This window comes from Enhydra lutris, unplaced genomic scaffold, assembly GCF_002288905.1.
Source record: "Enhydra lutris kenyoni isolate GAN:26980312 unplaced genomic scaffold, ASM228890v2 scaffoldscaffold34, whole genome shotgun sequence".
NCBI lineage: Eukaryota > Metazoa > Chordata > Mammalia > Carnivora > Mustelidae > Enhydra > Enhydra lutris.
In genome coordinates, this window is record NW_019154118.1 from 21,699,827 (window position 1) to 21,723,216 (window position 23,390).

The 23,390-nt window shown below is 42.8% G+C and overlaps 1 protein-coding gene and 1 pseudogene across 4 annotated transcripts in view; one reads left to right on the plus strand and one right to left on the minus strand.

Moving 5' to 3' along the window:
• The window catches only part of LOC111153921 (ALG9, alpha-1,2-mannosyltransferase), a 106,802-nt gene extending 85,888 nt beyond the window's left edge, over positions 1–20,914 (plus strand). For 3 of the 4 annotated variants that reach the window (XM_022513237.1, XM_022513235.1, XM_022513236.1), the window contains one exon: positions 18,122–20,914. In XM_022513237.1, the coding sequence (XP_022368945.1) occupies positions 18,122–18,245 (124 nt within the window). In that variant the 3' untranslated portion in view covers positions 18,246–20,914. The remainder of the gene's footprint in view (positions 1–18,121) is intronic. The other variant, XM_022513234.1, reaches the window with a different exon arrangement.
• On the minus strand, positions 8,110–10,689 carry LOC111153972 (annotated as a pseudogene).
• Positions 20,915–23,390: the final 2,476 nt, after the last annotated feature.

The window sequence follows — 23,390 nt, forward strand, 5'->3', positions numbered from 1 at the left end:
ACAAGTAGGCAGAGAGGCAGGCAGAGAGAGAGAGAGAGAGAGAGAGAGAGGAGAAAGCAGGCTCCCCGCTGAGGAAAGAGCCCGATGTGGGGCTCGATCCCAGGACCCTGGGATCATGACCTGAACCGAAGGCAGAGGCTTTAACCCACTGAGCCACCCAGGCGCCCCCCCAGTCTTTTTTTTTTTTTTTAAGATTTTATTTTTATTTCTTTGACAGACAGAGATCACAAGTAGGCAGAGAGGCAGGTGGTGGGGGGTGGTAAGCAGGCTCCTGATGTGGGGAGCAGAGGGCCCGATGTGGGGCTTGATCCCAGGACCCCGAGATCATGACCTGAGCGGAAGGCAGAGGCCTCAACCCACTGAGCCACCCAGGCACCCCTCACAGCCCAGTCTTGCCACAGCAGTTTATAACCGTCAGCACCGTGACGTCTCATGTTGCTGTCTTGGGATGATTGAGTTGGGCTGTTCTGTCAGAGCCTGGGTACCTTAGGGAGACTGCTCTGAGGTGGTTCATGAGATGCTCTTGGGAGCTTGATCCTGGGATGCCTTCCAGCCCTTTCCCTGGGGTTGTTACATTTCCTCTGTCTTCTTGAGACCCTGGTTTTTCTACTTGAGCAATTTCTGTAACAGAAATATGGCACCATCTGCATGAGATGGTCACTCATGTCTTAGACCCTAGACTGGATGGGGCTGCAGACCTAATTACTCTCTAGCTCCTCCTGAGGAAAGGGGAAGGTTTTAATAAGCCTGTTACATACCACCATATGCTCTTTTAGAAATGGAAGCCAATTAGTTTCTCAAAGGTTTCAGGACCTAAAACTTTGAGGGTTCACTTTGAGAGATGATGTTTTTTCTTTATTCCATTATCTGTCTGTCTATCCATCTGACATGCATCCAATCAGCAGATTTTTTTTGAACACCACCAGGCACTGCGGGGGATCCTAGGTATATAGTGATGAGCAATACGGGCGAATTCCTTATCCTCTCAGACCTGGGCGTTAAACAATAAGCATACAAATCAATATATAGTTACAACCTGCATTGGGTGCTTTAAAGGAAAAGTCCAGGGTGCTGTGGGAGAAGGGAGTCAGCAGCAGGAGGCACCTGCATCTTAGAGCTCAGAGCCAGCTGGTTAGGCAGGTTTGAAAATCAGAAGATATTATGTCCTTGTCACAGAGCTGGATTTTTTAAGGGATGTAAAAGAAGTAATGAGAGACAGATTTTGCCCTTAAATAACGTACAGCTTGTGTAGTTACACATGCAAAAAACGACTTGAAAATAATATTAAGACTATAGGAAGTGCCAGCTTATGTGCTAGAACTTTCAAGAAAGGGGAGATCTGTGGCGGTCAGGGTATGCTGAGAAGCTTCCTGAAGGACCTGGCTGCTGAGTTGAGGTGTAGAGGAAAGGGCAGATTCGTACCGGTGGTAGAGACAGCAGAATCATCTAGATAGTTCAAGGAGAGGACATCATGAGCCCAAGTGGGAACATAAAAAGAAGCCCTTTGAGTGGAGCGGCTGAGGGTTAGTCAAGAAGAACTTAATTTACCTCTTTCACTGGCTTAAGTTGGCTTTTAGGTAAAGTGATTTATAAGTGATCATCCAAAATCAAAGTGCTTTTGAAAATAAAAGGAGCCCTGTCCTGGGCAAATGAAGATGTGTGGTCACCCTGCTTCAGTGTGACTAGAATACAGGGGCTTGCCTCAAAAAGCAGGAGGGAGGGATGGAGCGTGGATGGTTCCTTTGCCCAGCAGTCCATGCCGATGTGCGGATTTGCCCATAGCTTGCTTACTTGATTTAATATGCTGACATTCCTTGGTATTGTAACCTAAGCTCAGTCTCAGCCTTCTGAGAGGGAAGGAACCTGGATAATTTGAAGACCATATTGGCACATAGAAATACCCTATGTGCAGACTCAGCTCCAGGGGAAAGCAGCCTAAAGATGATTAGAACAGTAATGATCTTTTTTTTTTTTTTTAAGATTTTTTTATTTATTCATTTGACAGATAGAGATCACAAGTAGGTAGAGAGACAGGCAGAGAGAGAGGAGGAAGCAGGCTCCCCGCTGAGCAGAGAGCCCGATGCGGGGCTCGATCCCAGGACCCCGGGATCATGACCCGAGCCGAAGGCAGAGGCTTTAACCCACTGAGCCACCCAGGCGCCCCAAGTAATGATCTTTATTAGTCAATAATTGTGACTGGGATAAATTTAGGAATTCTGAATATCTGTGAATACAGGAAGAGGCTTGTTTTCTGTTAAAATTGTTGCAAGACAAGCAAGGCCTTTCCTGTTGGGCTAATGGAGCATGACTCCATAAACAGGGCTAAATGTCGTTAGCCCAGTTAGGTGAATGGCAACTCAGAAATTCATTTGTTCTTTTCTCATAGGCCACTTCTCTGTATTATGAGAGGCCTAGAGACCCCTGCCTGAAACAGGACCCAGGCAGAAGTTCTTACTCATGTTCTGGTCTCCCCTTGCACACAGCTGGTGCCAAAGCCGTGCCTTTCTTTCCCTGAGTTTGCCATATTGATGTCTGGCTAATTTTATAAAGCTTTCTCTGACTCCCAGGACATGGGGTCTAAACTAGTTATCAATATCACTTTTTAAAGCAGACACATTTGTTACCCTATGGCCGCCTCATATTACGTACTTTCTAAAATAAGAGAGGAATTTTTTCCTTTCTTTGAAGCATGATATAATTGTTGCTTGTATAAAATAGCTTGACGCGTGGGTGGATGTAATACCTACTCTGAGATTCCCCAGAGAGGAGTGAAAGGAGAGCGTTGCCGTGAGTTGCTAGCTCAAGGGTGGGTTCCTTCCTAAGTGTGGGGAGAATGTTGGACAAGGTCTTGGAGTTGACCTCCCGAGACCAGGACCTGTTTGTAGCTTTGGAATCAAGTTGGGAGGCCCTGCCCCTGCTTCACACAGCTGCTCACCGTCCACGCCTTCCTCCCTCCGTACAGGTCCCCTCTGTCTGGCTTGCTTTGCTTTACCTTTGGTTTACGGATTGTGAGATTTCCTTCTTTCTTATTTTGGACATATAAGCTGCCTCTAACTGAATTTTAGGCTTGCCTGATGAGGGGCTTGAGATAATTTGAGGAGCCTTACATAGGGCAGGATTTCAAAGCCCTGCAAGTTTATAGTTACAGCTGAAAAGTAGATGCAAGTAAGGAGTTAAACATTCACGCCTTCCGCTGGCATGGCAGGAGAGGGACCTCCTGCAGTCAGGGCCTTGACAACAGCAAGATCGGGACTGTGCGGACGGCATCTGTCCCCTGTGTTCTTTCAACGCCCAGCACAAGATTCTCAGTGGCCACTAAGCCTTACCTGCCATGGAGATTTTTATTTTTTTATTTTTAACAGAGACCACGACTCTTCTTTTAGCCTCCAAGAAGAAGTGAATCCAGCAGCTGTGAGGCCTAAAGAGTCTTTGGCACCTGTATCCATTTTGGTCCTATGTGGTGGTCTGGTTGGTGGCAGCCATTGTGTCCCCAGCCCCTAACCCCAGCATAAGCAGGATTGTTTATTTCTGGAAGAGAAGAAGATGATCCTGGAGAATCACTGTTAAGAGCAATTGAGTTGGAATCTTTTGTTCTAGTTATTGCAGTGTAACAAATCATTCTAAATTTAGCAATACAAAAGAATAGCAATTATTTATTGTTTCCCTCATGGTTCTGCGGTTGACTGGGCTCAGCCAGGCAGTTCTTCAGCTGCTCAGAGTTGTTCGTGCATTGGCTGTCAGGTGGTGGTTGGGGCTAGAGGCCTTGCAAAGGCTTCCTCATGTGTCTAGCAGTCCATGCTGGCTGTTGGCCAGAACACCTATGGCTTCACCCCATGGCCTATGCTTCCTCCCAGCATGGTGGCTGGCTTCCAAAAGCTAGTATCTCAAAAGCTCTAAAGTTTTTTTATGACCGAGCCTGGGAATGCATACAGTGTCTCACTCGTGTCTCATTCTGTTCATTGAAAGCAAGCCACTCGAATAACCCGTGTTCAAGGGGAGAGGAATTAGTTTTCCCTGTCCATGGGAGGAATGTCAAAGAATTATGGATGTGTTTTAAAGCCATCACAGCTCTTTTGATGCCATTCTTCATCCAAATTGGATAATTTTTGAAATTTTCCTTTTTAAAGGAAATTTCTAGCAGAAGAGACATATGGTGCACAAAATAGTCCAGCAGGCCGTTCGTCTGCAGCTTTTGCTACCCAGGTGGGAAGGGAGTCTACACCCTATGGCGGTATTTGGTTGCAGGCCAACAGTTTGACTTGCTTCAGATGGTATTCACATCCTTCGGGCGGAATTAGTTCTCCCTCCTAATCAGTAACCGCAGTGCTCTTGTCTTTTCCTGCACGGCAGTCATGGTGGTACCGCAGCTCCTTCAGCTCTGCCGGGAATACTGAGAAATTGTAAGGAAGACGAGATCAGGGTTTCTGAACTTTGTAATTCTTTATAGCGCATTATTCTCACTATTTTGTTTCTTTATCAGTTTTTGGCCTCCCCCCTCTTTTTAAAAATCTTATCCCAGATACTTTGCTGGGACCTTTCTTCCGGCAGAGCTACCCCAGGCTAGATTTGGCTTCAAAACACATTGGCATTTTGCTCCCCGCAGTCTTCAACTGCTTAATCATTGAGATCTGCTGACATTTTAAGAAGAACAGACCTTTTTTTTGGTTTTGTTTTTCTGAAGCTCAAAAATTGTGCTTCCCGGTGTTTTGAAATTCTCTAGAAAGAGGCTGTGTACAGACCATCTGTGCTGAGTGCTATAGAGACTCAGGTTTGCAGAGTGTGTACAGTCTGTAGGATTGGCCCCCCTTTTAGCTTAGACCAGGCAGCTGGCATCATCAGAGGTCCTTTATTCTGAGTTCCTTGAGGGTAGAAACCACAAATCTTCTTGAATCGCCTCAACACCTAGCACATACTAAGGTCTCAGAAAATATTTATCAGTTATTTATTGTATTTCAGGTTTTTTTAAAGTATAATTGACATACAATGTTACATTAGTTTGAGGTGTACAACAGTGTTTCCTCAAGTTTATACATTATGCTACTTTGACCACAGTATAACTGCCATCTGTCACCATACATCACTCTTACAGTATCATTGGCCATATTCCTTATCCTGTGCCTTTTATTCCCATGACTTATTTATTCCATGACTGGAATCCTGCATCTCCCAGCCCTTCACTCATTTTGTCCATCCCCGACCCACCTCCCGCTAACATCCCTCAGTTTGTTCTTTATATTTATACATCTGATTCTATTTTTTGTTTATTCATTTGTTTTATTTTTTTAGATTCCACATATGAATGAAATCATATATTATTTGTCTTTCTCACCCTGACTTATTCACTTAGCATAATATCCTTTGGGTCCATTCATGTTGTCTCAAAACGCAGTGTCCTCCCTTTTTATGGCTGTGTAATATGTTCATTGTGTATATATACCACATCTTTTTTTTTTAAGTAAGTTTTTAATTTTAATTCCAGTATATCTAACGTACAGTGTTGAATTTCTTTCAGGTGCACAATATGATTGTGATTCAATAATTCTATACATTACTGAGTGCTCCTGATGTTAAGTGCATTCTTAATCCCCTTCACCTGTTTCACCCATCCCCCTCCTTCCTGCCCTCTGACGACCACCAGTTTGTCCTCTATAGTTGAGAGTTTGTGTTTTGGGTTCTCTCTCTTTTCCTTTGTTCATTTGTATCTTAACTTCCACATATGAATGAAATTATGCAGTATTTGTCTTTCTCTGACTGACTTATTTCACTTAGCATTATACTCTCTGGGTCCGTCCAGTGTATTGTAAATGGCAAGATTCATTTTTATGGCTGAGTCATATTCCATTGTACATATGCCCACCGCATCTTCTTCAGTCATCTATCGATGGGCACTGGGGCTGCTTCTGAATCTTGGCTGTTGTAAATAATGCTGCAAGAAACATTGGAGTGCATGTATCTTTTTGAATTAGTGTTTTCATTTTCTTTTGGTAAATACCCAGTAGTGGAATTACAAAATCATATGATATTTCTGTTTTTAATTTTTTGAGGAACCTCCATACCGTGGTTGTACTAGTTTGCATTCCCACCAATGGTGCGCAAAGGTTCTTTTTTCTCCACATCCTTGCCAACACTTGCTGTTCCTTGTGTTCGTGATTTGGGCCATTCTGACTGGTTTGAGGGGGTATCTCATTGTGATTTTGAATTGCATTTCCCTGATGATGAATGATGTTGAGCATCTTTTCTGTGTCTGTTGGCCAGCTGTGTGTCTTCTTTGTGAAATGTCTGTTCAGGTCCTCTGCCCGTTTTTTAAAGGGTTTGTTTTCTGATGTTGAGTTGTATGAGTTTTTTATATATTTTGAATATAAACTCTGTATCAGATATATCATTTGAAAATATCTTCTTCCACTCAGTAGGTTGCCTTTTAGTTTTACTAATGGTTTCCTTCACTGTGCAAGAGCTTTTTATTTGGATGGTAGTCCTAATAGTTTATTTTTGGTTTTTGTTTCCCTTGCCTGAAGAGACACATCTAGAAAAATGTTGCTATGTTTCTCTGATGTCAGAAAAATTACTGCCTGTGTGCTCTCTTATAGGATTTTTATGTCTTCAGGTCTCAGATTTAGATCTTTTTTTTTCTTTAGAGATTCATTCATTATTTGAGAGAGGGAGAGTGCATAAGTTGGGGGAGGGGCAGAAGGCGAGAATCTCCAGCAGACTTCCTGCTGAGCCGGGAGCCCAGTGCAAGGCTCTATCTCAGGACTCTGAGATCATGACCTGAGACAAAATCAAGAGTCGGATGTTTAACTGACTGAGCCACACAGGTGCCCCTCAGATTTAGATCTTTTTTTTTTTTTTTAAAGATTTTATTTATTTATTTGACAGAGCGATCCCAAATAGGCAGAGAGGCAGGCAGAGAGACAGGGGGAAGCAGGCTCCCCACTGAGCAGAGAGCCCGATGCGGGGCTTGATCCCAGGACCCTGAGATCATGACCTGAGCTGAAGGCAGAGGCTTAACCCACTGAGCCACCCCAGATTTAGATCTTTAATCCATTTTGAGTTTTACTTTTGTGTGCGGTGTGAGAAAGTGATCCTACTTCCTCTTTTTGCATGTAGCTGTCCAGTTTTTTCATCACCATTTGTTGAAGACACTCTTTCCTATTTATTGTGTGTTCTTGCTTCCTTTGTCAAAGATTAATTGACCATAAGGTGTGGGTTTATTTCTAGGTTCTCAATTCTGTTCTCTTGATCTGTGGGTCTGTTTTTGTGCCAGTACCATACTGTTTTGATTACTACAGATTTGTAGTATATCTTGAAATCTGGAATTGTGATACCTCTACGTTTGTTTTTCTTAAGATTGCTTTGACTCTTTGGGTCCTTGTGTACCATACAAATTTTAGGATTATTTGTCCTAACTCTGAAAAATGCTGCCAGTATTTTGCAAGGGATTGCTTTAAATTTTAAATTGCTTTAGGTAATATGGACATTTGAGCAGTATCCGTTTTCCGAATCCATGAGCATAGACTACCTTCCATTTGCTTGTGTCCTCTTGAGTCTCTTTGGTCACTGTTTCCAGTTTTCAGAGTATAGTTCTTTCATCTCCTTGATGAAGTTTATTCCTGGGTATTTCATCATTTTTGGTGCAAATGAAAATGCTCTTTTCTTAATTTCTCTTTCTGCTACTTTGTTATTAGTATATAGAAATGCTATAGATTTCTGGATATTAATTTGTTTCCTGCCACTTTACTGAATTTGTCGATTAGTAGTTTTTCGGTGGAGTCTTTAGGGTTTCCTATGTATAGTATCCTGTCATCTACAAATAGTGAAAGTTTTACTTCTTCCTTACCATTTTGGATGTGTGTTAGTCCTTTTTTCTTGTCGAATGGCTGTGGCTGGGATTCCAGTACTACGTTGAGTACAAGTGATGAGCGTGCGCATCCTTGTCTTGTTCGTGATCTTAGAGGAAGGCTCTCAGTTTTTTTATCATCAGGTGTGATGTTAGCTATGGGGTTTTCTGTTTTTGAAATTTTGAGGTCAGTTTATTAAGTTCAGTGGGAAAGCTATTAGAAAAATACTCTCCAGAAAATTATTTTCTCTTAGAAAAAAAGGAAAGAAAAGTCAACACCTCAGCATAGCCGCAGGTGCTGTGGCAGCCATGCCTCCCTGCAGAGGGGGCTGGTTGGTTAGATCACACTCTGGGTCTGCAGGACTGTGGTTTGAATCATCCTCCTCGTCCTCTAGCTCCAAGTCCTCTGTTTCCTGGAATAGAAATTCATCTACCTCCGCATTGTTTCCAGCATCCTCCAAACACTGCATATCCAGTGTGTCACGATCATGATGTGTTTCGAATGGTTGTTTCCCACTTAATTCATTTTTTTTCCTGCTTCTTCTTCTTTCATTCATTTCTTTTTGATTTCCAAGAGTTCTGGAACAAACTTGGCCTTTCCACTTAGGAAATTCGCATTTGTAACAGGAGTGGCATGAAGTAATTTTTCTTCATCTTCTGCTGCTACTTTCTCTTTTTGTTTATTTTCTTCTCTTCCAGTTTTTATTTGGTTGCTTTCATTTAATTTTTCTTGCACAATGGTCACTAAAGTAAAGATCGTTACCCTACCAAGATTTTCTTCTGCCTGTAGTGCTAATCATTTTAAAATGTCCAAGACAAAAAATAAAAAATTAAAAAAAAAATAAAATGTCCAAGACAGCATCATCTTGTAGATATTTCCGGGAAAATATTTCATAAAGAGCAGCTTCAACTGGGTATTTGTCACTATATCAGTGAACTTGAGGGTGGTCTGGACAGTTTCATCATTTTCTCCAGCCTCAGATGTCAGAGTAATTGTGAAACTGGGTGCATTTTCTGATAATACCAGTTAATGACCCTTACTGCGGTGAGAGAACAGGAGCAGGACTGGCCCTTGACAGGGGGAGCTCATGGACCTCTGCTGTGAAGGAGCTGGGCTAGATGGGCTCCAGAGCCTCCAGCTTGTGCTGCTCCTCACCATCCTCTGTCACCGTGGCCCCCACCACTGCCCGTGGACTGCAGAGCCACCCAGGTGGCGTGCTGCAGTGGCGACCACGGTGCACCGGGATTGCTGGCAGTGGCCAGGCCAGCGCAGGTGTAGAGTCCCTGGCTCTGAGGCTCTGGGCCCAAAACCAGGCCCCGCCTGCTGAGCAACCCTACTCAGGGCTCCACCTCACTGTGGGGTTTTAATGTATGACCTTTGTTGTGTCACTGTATGTTCCTGGTAAATGCGCTTTGTTAGGAGTTTTCATCATGAATGGATACTGAATGTTGTTAAATGTTTTTTAAGCATCTAGAGAGATGATCATGTGATTTTTTTTTTTTTTTTTTCATTTTGGTGTATCACGTTGACTGATTTGTGAATATTGAACCATCTTTGCATCCCTGGAATAAATCCCATGTGGCCATGGTGGATGATCTTTTTATTGCATTGTTGTATGCAGTTTGCTAATATCTTGTTGAGGATTTTGCATCTGTGTTCATTAGTCATACTGGCCTGTAGTTTTCTTATTTTGTGATTATTTTACATTCTTTTGAAAAATATCAGTGTGTTTTATTTAAAATTTTTATTTGACAGCAATAGAGAGAGCACACACAAGCAGGAAGAACAGCAGGGAGAGGGAGAGGCAGACTGGCTGCTGAGCAGGGAGCCCAACGTGGGGCTTGATCCCAGGACCCTGGGATCGTGACCTGAGCTGAAGGCAGACATTTAACTGACTGAGCCATGCAGGGCCCCATTATGTCACATTCTTAGAACTGGATTTATGCCAGATAAACAAGAAAAAGTGAAATAAGGATTTCTTTAGAAGCTGATGCCCTTATTCAGTAAGATAAAGATTTGTTGAGTGGCTGATGGGCTTCTGTTTGCTGTCTCTTGGAATGCTCCTTCTTAGGATCCATGCACTGAGCTCTAAGGAGATCCACAGGCCGTGTGGAGAAAGGAGTCCCACATGGAGGAGGCCTGAAGGCCCTTTGCACTAGCTGAGCTCCCAGTCCATAGCCAGCCACAGGACTGTGGCTGTTGTGAAGATTCTAGCCAACACCAGGTGAAACAGAAACCCCCCATCAGTGAACCACACATTTGAGAGAAATCACAGATTGTTTTTGTTAGCTAAAAAACCATCTTATTTTAAAGTATATTCACTGTGTATTTCCTCTCTGAAAATCTTGTCAGAATTGTCTCCCTGATGTGGTTTCCAATGTTACTCACTCTTTGTCGCATAGAAATAGTCCAAGTAAGGGTCCAAAGAACAAACAGACAGTTTTGCACCTGGCTTAGTGTCTCCTCCACAGGAGTGGTGGCTGGAGTGTGTAATACCTTTATATCGAAGTGGCCATCAGATGGCAAAGATAGTAGTGAAGAGCATCTTCCCAGCACTGTGATGGGAGTGAACGTCAGGAAATGGCCAGTTGCCTAAGAGCGGTTCTTTCTCAATTTCCTTGTTCTGAATTTTGGCTAAAGGTGACTGGCAGGAGGTTATGGTATTAGGCCAGGTGATTGACCAGGGCCATGGATCAGTTAAATGATGCAGTCCGTACACCAGTCTTGTAGTGCTGCGATTACAGTTAGTGCCTCAGCGAACTTCCAGACCATTACACGCATCATTGGAGGCAGCTACCAAATAGTCAAAACTGGGAATGTAGTCACTGAATGTCAGGGGTCTGTTGGACATCCCTGTTGGAAATAAAGTGTCATGGTGGTCACATCGGTAATGATGACTCAGCACATTTTATGTACACTGAAAGCTTGGAGAGGTTACATGACCTACTGTATTAATATCTTCTTTGGGGGCACCTGGGTGGCTCAGTGGGTTAAAGCCTCTGCCTTCGGCTTAGGTCAGGATCCCAGGGGCTTGGGATTGAGCCCCACATTGGGCTCTCTGCTCAGTGGGGAGCCTGCTTACTTCTCTCTCTCTATTCACCTGCCTCTCTGCCTACTTGTGATCTCTGTCTGTCAAATAAATAAATCTTTAAAAAAAATATTTTCACTGTGGGTGCCCTCTGTATGTCACGTGTGCTGTAACATCCCAATGGGACTCCCTCCCCACCCCCACACACTGTAGTCTCCTACTTTCCTTGGACCCATCAGATGGAAGTCTTTAGGGCTGAATTGCTTGGGAAGTGAAGAGAAAAAAGAGCTTCATAATGTTTTTGATAATTCCTTTTCCTTGTAGAAGATGAATATTGCCGGAAGCAAGGGAGGTAAAACTAGATGCTCTGGTTTAAGAGTCAGGTAGTCCTTTCTTCTTTCATAGGAGAATATTTATCGAGCACTTTCTGTGGTACTGTCCTAAAAACTGGAGGTACGGCAATTAGACCAAGTTCATTCGTTTTTCAAGAGACTGACATTCTCGTGGCGTATAACATAGAGCATGTGACTCCTGTGTCCTTCTGTCCTGTTGGGAAAGGAGATAAATGTCACCTCTGTTCTACTTACTGAACATTAGTGTCCCTTCCCCCATTCCCTGTTAAAGAATCTTAAAGCACAGCCACAGTTGGGATGCATACAAGCAGTTCTTAAGTTGCTTGATATGGGACTGTGGGTTGAGGATGGCTAAAATTAAGTCTTGAGGGGATTCTGAGATTCTCTGCAGAACTGAAGATTTGTGAAAGGCCGTTTCTGTGCTGAGGGTCGTGGACAGTCTGTCACTGGAGTACGAACTAAGTGCAAGAGAGCAAGAGAGACAAAAAGGAAACCAGCTTTAGTAAAAAAGAATTGGCAATGGGTTTAGACTAGAGGTTCACAGGGATATTAATGTTTGGATGGATAGATGAAAATTAGAAAACCCGAGGACTAGGGTGTTTTTCTTTATCCTTCCTTCCTTCCTTCCTTCCTTCCTCTCTCCCTTTCATTCATTCTTTCTAAATTTATTTAACAGAGAGAGCACATAAGCAGGGGGAGCAGGAGTGGGAGAAGCAGACTCCCCACTGAGCAGAGAGCCCTCCCCACCAGGCTCCATTCCACGACTCCTGGATCATGACCTGAGCCGAAGGCAGACGCTTAAGCAACTGAGCCACGCAGGCACCCCTGGATGTTTTCTTTTTAACATGAAAAATTGACCCAGCATTTCATTTGTGCCTGTTGAACTGGCGACCTTAGGGGCTGGCTGGCAGTCTTCCATCCACGTCAGCAAGGGCAGATTTAAATCTCTGTGGCAGAACCCTCCCCAGCCCTGATCAATAGGGCTGGTAATTGAATTAGAAAACATTCTGAGCTGTCGGCTAATTATGCTATTCAGGCAATTGCTTTGTCCACCTCGATTTCATCCTTGAATTGCTTAAATGACTTTCTCACTGGGAGGGGAAGTCAGTTTCCATCATCGAGGCACACGTTTTGTGTCTCCCTAAATTATGCTTCCTGTGCTTCCCTAGGGCAATACTTCGGCTTTTCACATTATTACAGACATTGTTTTATGCGTTTTGATAGACATTAGTTTTGTTGTGATTTGTATTTCAGTCTGATCCTTGTTTCCAGGTCTGAGTGTTTCCTGGACTATGTTACTCCAGCGCTCCACTGCCCTTTTCTTTCACTACAGGCAAATAACCAATTTCAGTTCCCCTTTTCCAGCAATAATAACACCATTTAAAGGCCCCCGTTGTGTTTAACACATTAAAGCTATTGATGGTAAAGAAATAAATTTAGAGCAGCAGCTATAGTGTTAGAAGTGAAGAATTCAAGCCAACTCGCTTTTTGGATTTAAAAAAATTAGAATCAACATACATATCCAGAGGTGTGTATATTGACTGCTCATTTTATCTTCTAGAAGATACTAGTTGCTTTAGATTTTAAAGGTAGGTAATGCTCTTAAAGACGACAAACAGAATTTCCAGGAGAAAAGGAGATTCACCTTCTAATAAGGTTTTTTCCAACACCAAGCTCTGATGATAAATAAATTCTTAGGGGCACCAGGGTGGGTCCGTCATTAAGCATCTGCCTTTGGCTCAAGTCATGAGCCCAGGGTCCTGGGATGGAGCCCCACATTGGGCTCCAGCCCTACATCAGGCTCCCTGCTCAGCGGGAAGCCTGCTTCTCCCTCTCCCACTCCCCCTGCTTGTGTTTCCTCTCTTGCTGTCTCTATCTCTCTCAAATAAGTAAAACCTTAGGGGCGCCTGGGTGGCTCAGTGGGTTGGGGCCTCTGCCTTTGGCTCAGGTCATGGTCCCAGGGTCCTGGGATCAAGCCCCGCATCAGGCTCTCTGCTCAGCGGGGAGCCTGCTTCCTCCTCTCTCTCTCTGCCTGCCTCTCTGCCTGCTTGTGATCTCTGCCTGTCAAATAAATAAATAAAATCTTAAAAAAAATAAGTAAAACCTTAAAAATACATAAATAAGTACATAAATAAATTCTTCTTAGCTTCTCCTTATACAGAGTCGCTACCTTTTATATAGTTTTGTGTTCAGGCTTAACTAGAAATGACTTCTTGTTTCCTGAACACATATTAGAATCGGTGCTGAATTTCTTGTGATTGTACCCTGAAGAAACATGGCAGAATCAGGATGCTTCACAGATCTCTCCAGGTATCCAAGGCAGACCTATGCTTGTCCTTAGCAAGACGGTCATTACAAACCACACATCAATGGGACTTTGAATTCCCCTTTGAGAGTAGGAATCTTCTGTCCACCACTATTTTTCTGGCATTTAAACCATTGCTTGACATGGTGTCCAGTCACTGGTGGAAGAAATGAATTGAGTTAAACTCAGATCTCATTTGTATATAATCACTCCCTCACGCTCTTCAACAGCCCTTCCCTTTCCTTCACTCCTTCCCTGCCTTCCATTCTTCCATCCATCCATCCATCCAACATCTGTTTTTCAGCACCACTATGCACGTACTCTGTGCCAGTCATTGTGCTGTTGGTAAATAAAACATTTGGTCCCAGAAATCTGGGGAGGAATTGTTGGGGACAGACAATAAATGAGTTAACCAACAAATAAATGTATAATTACAAACTGCAAAGAGTGTAATAAACACACAGGGTGCACTGAGAGAGATTAACTGATAAAAATGGAAACCCAGGCTTTCCTAGGACGTGGCAAGACCTCTCAAAGTTGCCCCCAAGATGAAGAATAAAAAATGAGTTAGACTTATTTATGAAAAAAACAGGGTGGAAGCATTTTCCAGGGAGAGGAGGGATGGCATGGGAAGGCTAGAGGGTAGGGAGGGACTGGGAGGAGGCTGGTGTGGTGGGAGTGGAGTGGGCAGGAGGACAATGTGCAAGGGGAGGTGGGACAAGTAAGCAAGGGCCAGATCTCCTAGGGATTTGTAGACCATGAGAAAGAGTTTGGATTTTATTCAAGCCATTTTTCTGGCTGGTGCTGAGTGGACAGAGCTCTTAACCTAAGATCTGTAGATTTGGTTATGAAAGAGCAAGTTGCCTTTCTTTTGAGTATATCTTGGAATGTTGGATGGAGAAAATGAAATGAGATACAGTAAATGCTTTTTCCAAACCTATGCAACCCTCAGTGTTTGTCCTCTCTTCTCGGTGGGTATATTAGCACTTTGAACTTTGGTATTCGCTTTTAGTGTTTAGTGACTGCTCTGTCATCATTACATATCATTTGTATTCTATATTTCCCAACTAGATCACTAGTATTGGCAATTCGTGTTTCTTTTCTGTGTTCATGTTCTTTGTCATTTTCCCCTGTGGAGTCACTTATCTTCGTTGCGTATATTCTTGCTACTAATCCGTTCGTATGTATTGCACATACTCTGTCCAAATCTCCTTTATCTTTTTACCTTTGTCTCAGCCCACCTTTTCCTTCAACAGTAATGCATAGTGGCCCTTCTTCCATTTCAGGGCAGTCAGTATTTTTGATGATGTCCTCTGTATGGCCCAAGATCTCTTCTGGAGTTTCTGGGCATGATCTATCAGCACACCAAGAAAAATACTCCATTGCCATTTACTGTCTTGCCCAACAGACATTTCATTTTTTTACATTTTGTAGTTATTTTATAAGTAACTTACAAAAATAAGAATAAGAGCTTAGTAAAACAAACAAACAAACAAAAAAAAACCCTTTATTTGAAATCTTAATAATTTAAATGTAGGGACCGTGGGACGCCTGGGTGGCTCAGTTGGTTGGACGACTGCCTTCGGCTCAGGTCATGATCCCGGGGTCCCGGGATCGAGTCCCACATCAGGCTCCCAGCTCCATGGGGAGTCTGCTTCTCCCTCTGACCTTCTCCTAGCTCATGCTCTCTCTCACTGTCTCTCTCTCTCAAATAAATAAATAAAATCTTAAAAAAAAAAAAAATGTAGGGACCGTGAATTTTTGTTCCATATTCTCCTGGTTCGGAATAGATATATGTAGATACATAGATACCTGAAATGGACCCCTGTGAATGCAGTTGTCATGCATAGACCTGGAATATATCCATCTTGGAAGTACTGGTTCCAGATTTTAAATATATCTCCAGTAGATTCTAGCTTATCACTTCTGCTTGTTCTAGCACTTGCATCATCAAAGTGAAAAACTAGAATTTTTTGAAACCTTTAGTGGCTCATAATTTTGTTGAAGAGAATTTAACTATCTTCTTGGCTCCACAGTTCAGACATTTTCATTCTTAGATTTATAAACCAACAAATGATCCATTGAATTTTTAAATTTCTTCCCCATATATACCTTTCTAGTCACCTTTGTATGCTAACCTGCCTTCAGCATTTGTCCACTTAGGGACTATATCGAATAAAATTTGGCCCACAGACCTCATAAAAGATGAAGGAATATGGTCCTATGCCCTTTTTAAGTGTAACGGGGTGGTCTAGGTTCTTGCTGCAAAACACTGATGAAGTCCTCCCCGTGGAGTGACTAACTGAATCAAATACCTTACTTTCTTTTTGTTCTGAGAAATACTTCGCTCACTCTTCAATTCCTGAGTTGGAGAAGACTCGTCCATATATACTGCAGAGGCTACAGTCCTCTGAAGACTGACTCTGACCTTCTACGTAGGATCGGTGTCACCATCCTTGCTAAGGATGCTGCTCTTCGTCACTTTGCACCCATTTCTGATCTACTAATTGTGAAATGTCTCCCTCTGTCCGTTTTCTTCTCATTGTCATTATGGACAGAAAATTTAAAGATCCTGCATTCTCAGTTGTGCTCAATGAAAGTTAAAAGCTGACTGCAAAGATAGCATCTCAGCTCTTTTATACCTTATTGGAAGATGATACAATAATTTGAGCAATGCAATTAGAAATTGCAGGATATAATGCAATAGTGATTACTTTTGCATCATCTTTTTGGTGATTTCATCATTTTCCTTTGTCTTATTTTAGTTTTCTTAAAAAACATAGTTGTAATTAATCTGAGATACAGGAAAAAATAAATAAAACCACTAAGATCCCATAATACAGCTTCAATTTATAAAAGGTGGCAGTGGATCCATATGGTAATTACAAGATAGAATGAGTTTTATTCTATTTTTAAAAATAAGGAGAATTTCTCTTTGTTCTTAAGATTCTAAAGCAAATAATATTATGAAATAAGTCTTCCCAAATAGTAAGGAATTGTTAAAAAAAGAAATGAAACACTCAGATTGGACCCAGCAGACCCGATGTTCTGCTGGAGCTGCCTGAAGGGCTGAACTGACCTTGTTAACAAGGCTTTGACTGCAGAGTCCACTGGAATGGAAATGACACTGAATTCGTCTCAGCCCCTCTTTACTACACCAAAGCTTGCAGGAGTTTCCTGTGGCTTACCATTCTCTGTTCTGACCTTCCCCTTCTCTGTGCAGCATGGACAGAAAGGATAAACTAACTTCTCTTTGACAGAGGTGGGTGCTTCCTCCTCCTGTTCATTTTGTTAGCAGGCCTGCTTTATCTCGGGAGTCTCTTCTAAGCCTCTTTTTATCAAAGCCCTTGAGCTGTTAGCTGTTGAAGTAAAGTGCATCTCTGTTGAGCACAGCACTCTGCCAGCGTCCCATTTGGGGAGAATCGAAGAGGTGTGTATGCCAAGCACGATATCATTGTGTGCAGGCACTGTGGGAGCCTGCCAAAGCCAGAGGGAGGCTGCCAGGACAAATGCCACGTTGACATGACATTTACAAGTTTAGAGTCTGGAAGAGGACTGGCAGCAGAACACTCTTCAGCTCCCTCATTTAGGGTGGCAGTAACTGGGCCAACTTTTGATTTTCAGACTCAGAAAGCATAGTCAAGAAGTAAGACTTCATATAGAATTCCAGACTCTCGCTGCCACATTTTCTAGGAAGTGATGAATTCGGTTAGTCTGTGTCTGGGATGCAGGATAAACCGTGGTGCAGATCAAGAGCGCAGGTTACCGAGTGCAGAATCTGGAGTCAAATCTGGATTTGAATGAGGGCTCTATGGTTTACCGTGTGACCCTGAACAAGTTACTTTGTCTGTGGCAGCCTCAGGTGCCCACGTATAAAGAAGTAGGGATAATAACAGCACTTTCCTGATGGGGTTATTGGGTGAATTAAATAGGGTTTTTAAAAGTGTAAGCACTTTTTCCAGTGCTTGTCCAATACCGAGTGCTCAATACACAGGAGGCATTTTTCCACATTCTTCAGAGACCCATGAGAAATTCAGGTTTTCCACTGTTTGTGTATTTTGGTAACAAGTGGGTATATTATCACCTGCCAGAGATATGAGCTTGTGTGTATACTCTCTTCCTCTGATTTAGGCATTGCTGGAACGCTGCACAGGAAGCCCAGGACATGGCTTTCTTTGCCTCTCCTAGGAAACTTAGAACTGGAATCAGGATCATTGGAGCATTTGGCATCTCTATAGTCTCTTAGATACAGAAACTGCTTGGGTATTAAGAATTTATTCCAGTAAGAGCAGTCCTTTGACCTGAAACTTTTCTATGGTATATTCTATGCAAAGTGAAGGCCTAGAGCTATTCTGTAGGAAACCCTGTGGCTTATTAGGGACACCATCTTTTTGGTGTTGGAGACAAGGTGCTTGGTCTTGATTAAATCTATTTTCATGATCTAGTAGTTAACTGACAGATTTTTCTGTGCTACATACGTAGAATATGATCCCTACTGCACTTAGGTAACTTCTATTCACCATTTTCAACACTGCTGGTAAATTCTCTCAAGTGATGAAATTCTGTCTTTTTTTCTTTTTGCTTTCTTGTTTTTCAGATCTTCGAGGTTGCTGCGGGCATTCTATGTCCCCTTCCTATCAGATCAGTATACAGCCTATGCAAACTATACCATCCTCAAACCCCGGAAAGCAAAGCAAATCAGGAAGAAAAGTGGAGGTTAGCAACACACCTGTGGCCCCAAAGGATGACCATCCTCTTAACTAGTGATTGCACTGACGGGACTCCCTCGAAGTCATCATTTGTAACGTTTGTAATAAAGGCAGTCTCGCACGGATGCTGGAATCTGGGTGCTTTGGGCTGATCAGAGTCATTCACATTCACGTCTTGCCTGTGTCTCTGTTCTGCATGTAAACTTTTTGCAGCTGGGCAGAAAAAGGCCCTACAGTCTGGTAGATAATGTTGCTCTACATCTTACTGTTTTTCTTCTGTTCAATTGTTTACTAGACCGGAGAAGAGCAGAACCACCTTACAGGAAGAATTGAAAATCCCAGAACTGGATGGCCGCGTTAAGCTCTTCTCCATACTCTGGCCTGGCATCTGAGAATTAGCAAGCCTCTTTGGGGCCATATGGGCTTTTGCCACCAAAGCTGTTTGGCAGCTCCTAGCATTCCTTGTTCAAATCCTAGTGCTGAAAATGAGCACAGCCTAATTGCCAACCTACATGTCCTTCTCACCTTGTGCAAGACTAAGCTTCTCTTAAGCACTTCACAGGACTAGGACCTTGTCCTGGAGATATCTCAGGAAAAAAGGCAACCATTTGAGGAACTGTAACCTAATTTTGTTATATAGGATGCCTCTTATTTTCATTTTATTTCCTTTACAACAAACTGTAACTATGTTTTCTTTAAGTTTTAGCATGCCGTTTCTTGAATTCAAGACTTCTCTGTAGAAAGGTATCCACAGACCAGGCCATAATTGTACAGGACTTTTTTGGAGAAAATGAATTCTATCACTTGGTAGGTTTGGATGGCCTCACATTTTTAAGTAATGTATTCTGAGGCCATTTCTGAGGAAATTAAGACTTTCCCTTTTTTTCACAACCCTAGTGGAAAAGGCCAGTGTGTATTTGTAGCACTGATTTTTGAGTCTGTCTATTGCAAAGCACATTCTGCATGGGGCACTTTTAGTCAAATAGGCAATGATAAAGACCTGATTAAAATGTAATGAGTATATACTGTGACTATACACACAGTACTCCACAGTTTACAAAGCACTTCCACATTATCTCATTTGGTCCTCACAATCATGGCGTGAGGCAGGCAAGGCAAGTGGTTTTATCCCCATTTTACAGATAATGACTTCGGGGGGCACGGGGAAGGTCAAGCGGCATGGCCAAGATCACATGACCAGTCAGTAACAAAGCTAGGACTGGAGCCTGGGTCCCCTAACTGCTCCCCTAGTGCTCTTCCTACTTCCTCTCTCAACTCTGAAGACCTCACTTGGAAGAATGATGGTGTTGGCCAGATACCCGATAGATAATGTAACTTTCTATTTTAAGGAAGACGTACCTGTATTTCTTTGAGTTCTTCAGAACCTCCACTGTGCCTGTCAGTCCGTCACAGCAGCACCCCACCATGCAGCCCAGCCTGTGGCAGGAAAGTAGTGCTCATGATTGGAAGCCCTGTTCCTTGGCAGCCCCACAGGATCTATCAGTTGGATTCCCACATAGGCCATCTGGGGTCCTATTCTAGGTGCCTTATTTCCTCAAGGTAATTGTGTCTAGTATCTGCATATAGGATAAAGCTATTTTCCAGAGGTTTCATCTTTCATTTTTCAGGGAGAAGGGCTTTCCAACAGGAACTGATCCCAAGAGAGGAGAAGAGAAGTCATAGGGGAGGAAGTGGCCAGTTCCCACACAACACGTCTCCTCCTTGGTATCCCTCTAATGGAATTTCTGGGTTTGAAGCATTGGAGAGGAACTCAGTGTAGACAGCTTAGAACAGTAACTGGAGAGTGAAGATAAGCCAGGGTCCCACTTGCTGCTTTAAAGTTTTCTGGCATTTAACCTAGTATTTGGTCCCTGCTTTCTGAGCCAGATACTGGCATCTGTGGTCTGACTCCAGGGTAGAGAATTTTTGGTGAAAGCTCTTGTCCTACCTGCAGAACAGCATACTGTCATTCACGAGGGCTAAAGCACTCTGCTTTTTGCGGAAGTAAATGAGCCCCATCACGGAGGTCCAGGGCGAGTAGCTGTTTTCCTGATCTGAGTGATACAGTGCTGGTCTATTTTTATCATCTTGCATGTTAAAAAAAAAAAAGCCTTCTGAGTAAGAACTTACTGTAATAGAGCACAAAAAAGATCACAATTGATCCAGGGATTCCTTGGGAATATCCGTTCCTACCCCCTTTTAAGACCAGGTTTCGGTTTCCTCTGTTCTAGGTCCATCTTTAGTGAGCACAATAGATGGAACACTGTGCCAAATGCTGTGGGTAAGGGATGTAAAGGTGAATGTTTTTTGTTGTAAAAATGAGTATTTCTCATGTGATGTTCTATAACCACACTGAACAAAAATCTCAATCTCAACAACCCCAGGGAGGCCAGATTTGCCTGGGAAGGAGTTTTGAAACACCTGGTCACACAAGCCTTTCTCTTCTGGAGAACCCGTGTTCCGCAGGAGCTACCAAAACTCTGCTCACCGTGAAGATGTATTCTCTGGGGCACTCGTTTCTCCCCAGGTTGTTGAGGTTTGGGAAAAATGAAGGACCACAGATGACTTCTGAGAACTTTGATTATGGAGCTGAGCGAGGGAGCGGGTGTACTTGGTAGTTGCAGGGCTTGCTGATCTCTAACGTTTATTTATTTCTTAGTAATCTCTGTGTGGGACTCAAACTCACAACCATGCGATCAAGAGTCACATGACTGAGTCAGCCAGGCGTCCCCCTGATCTTTAGATCTTAAGCAGCCTTATCTGAACCCCAGATCTTAAGAAACTGAGCCCCATGAGAGAACCAGATGCTGTATTAGGCATCTGTCCTCAAAGTGTGCCTATCACCCGGTACACTGCGATGAAAGATCAGTCACTTTAATCTCTTGCGATAATCATTGAAATTGGGAACCCATACTCTTTTATCGTTGAAATCAAGTTTAGAAGCAGATTGTTGTAAATCAAGGTGGCTCTTGATCTCAATCATTTGTTTGGGTCATTTTTCCCGGTTTGGAGTTCTGGGGAAGAGCCTTAAAAACCGCATGTGATTTTATACCATTAGAAGTGGAGTGACTGTGGGGGCAAAGCACCAATTGCTGTCCTTCATTGTGTTGCGTTTCATGGGATTTATGGAGATAATTCACTGTGATTATGCTGTCATCTGCCCAGTGTCCAGCAGCTCTGTTTTAATTTAGTTATTTTCTCTGAAGAGGGAAAAGAGGCACAATTTCATCCTTGCCTCCACAGCCTATTAAAGCGCACGTGTAAATTAAGTTACTACGTGAAATGCCTCGAGTAAATGGATAGATGGATGTGGGCTTAGCTTTGTCCTTTGGCAGCAGATCAGACTTCTGTGTGGCATTGTTGGATTTCAGAGGCCCTCTGCTGTTTTGGTAAATCTAGGTGAATGTTACTTTTAATTTTTCCAACATATATGACCATGTAATTCATGCTGCACACGAAATCAGGAAGCAGAGCAGTGTTGAAGCAAGTCTTGTCCAATTCATTTGTCTTCCTGATCCCTGTCCTTTATCTCACTTGTCAGTGTTTATATTACATACCTGTATTTTCTGTAAAAGAAAAAGTTAAATAAACCTTGGTAATTTGATTTTCTTGTTCTTAGGGTGATATTTTCTCTTTTGCATCTAGCTTTTAAATCTTTGGTGGAGATTAAAACTCAGCTCCTCCCATCTCCACCACTCTGACCCTTCAGCATATAGACCTGCCTCCCCCAGGCCAAATAGCCTGGGATGTTTATTCAGAAAACTCTAGGAAGAAGCCTCTGTTTATGAAAGCCCGTGAGGGTTAGTGTTATTGTACTAGTGGAAAAGCCAAGCATCGGGAGCATTGGGACGATTATTCAGCGGGTCAGTGTTGTGCCTAAAAAGTGATACTTTCTGGGTCCACCCTAGGCTTTTGGATGGAAAATCTCTGGACTCAGACAGTCTTCACATTCACAGAAGCGTGGATCTGGTAATATTTAATAGGTAATTTCCCCCTTTGTTTGGGGGTTGTCAGGAGCAATAAAAGGTTTTTTTGTGAACGAATTCCTAATATCATTCCCATACCTTGTTCCTATGACCAGTAACTCTTTGTTGTTTTCTGGTTTTATACTATGGATTACCAATTTTCTTTCCGTAGGACCCAAAACGCCCACGAAACTTGGTTTGTTTTTATTTCTGTCAAGTCAGTTCAGAGAAGGATGCTTTATTAATACAATTCCAGGAGGGAGAAGTCCACAGCCTTAATTTATTTTTCTCTGTCTAGAATGTCATCCTTCTCTTCTGTTACTCGGACTTGAAAGGCCAGCTTGAGTCTGTTTCTTGTCTGCGAAGCTGTTCTAGACTACAGGATTACTTCCTTTCCTGACCCCTCACAAGCACCTAGTGTCTTTGCTAACAGTAGGGGAACTTGACACAGAATGCTTGTAAACCTGCCCCTCAGGAACATCGCTGGCACATCTGTGGCAAAGCCCATGTCACACTTGTGTGTATTCCCAGAGCTCAATGCAGTTCCCTGAACATTTTGGTAGTGTACATGTTTTTTGACAAAGGAGGAAAAAAAGTAGAAAGAAACCTGCAACTAATACACAGCTTTGCTTTCCCTTTGACAGATTTTTAGACCAGGGAACACACAGCAAGTTGCACGTCCTCTGGTATTCCAAGGGTAGTTTGGAAGGTGTGAATGTGGCTCAATACTGTGTGTGTTTTAGGAATTCTCCTGGAGCACACACAGACTTTCACACTAAGGCAGATTCCCCAGATTCCTTCTAAAAAGAGATTTGGTACCTTTATTTAATATTCCTATTATTATTTGATTTTGGACTGTCAGACTTAGCTCAGGAGATCTTCTGAATGAATTTGGGCCAGATGGCTTCCCCTCCAGGTGTGAGGGAGTGCTCCATTCCTATCAGGCGTGTTAGGAAAGGGAAGTCTACCGGCAGGGTGGCTTTGTAAGGGATCGTTCAAATTCAATAATAACCAAGCTAGCGGGTGATTTTTTTAAACTGAAGGCTGTTTCGGCTCTCGTCAGCTGTGGAGTTTAACATAGACCTGACATTGAAACAAATCATACGTCATGGATTTGATAAACAAAACAAGGCAAATTGAGATGGGGTATGAAGTTACAGAATTGTAGCGACACAGACTGGGAATTCCTGTT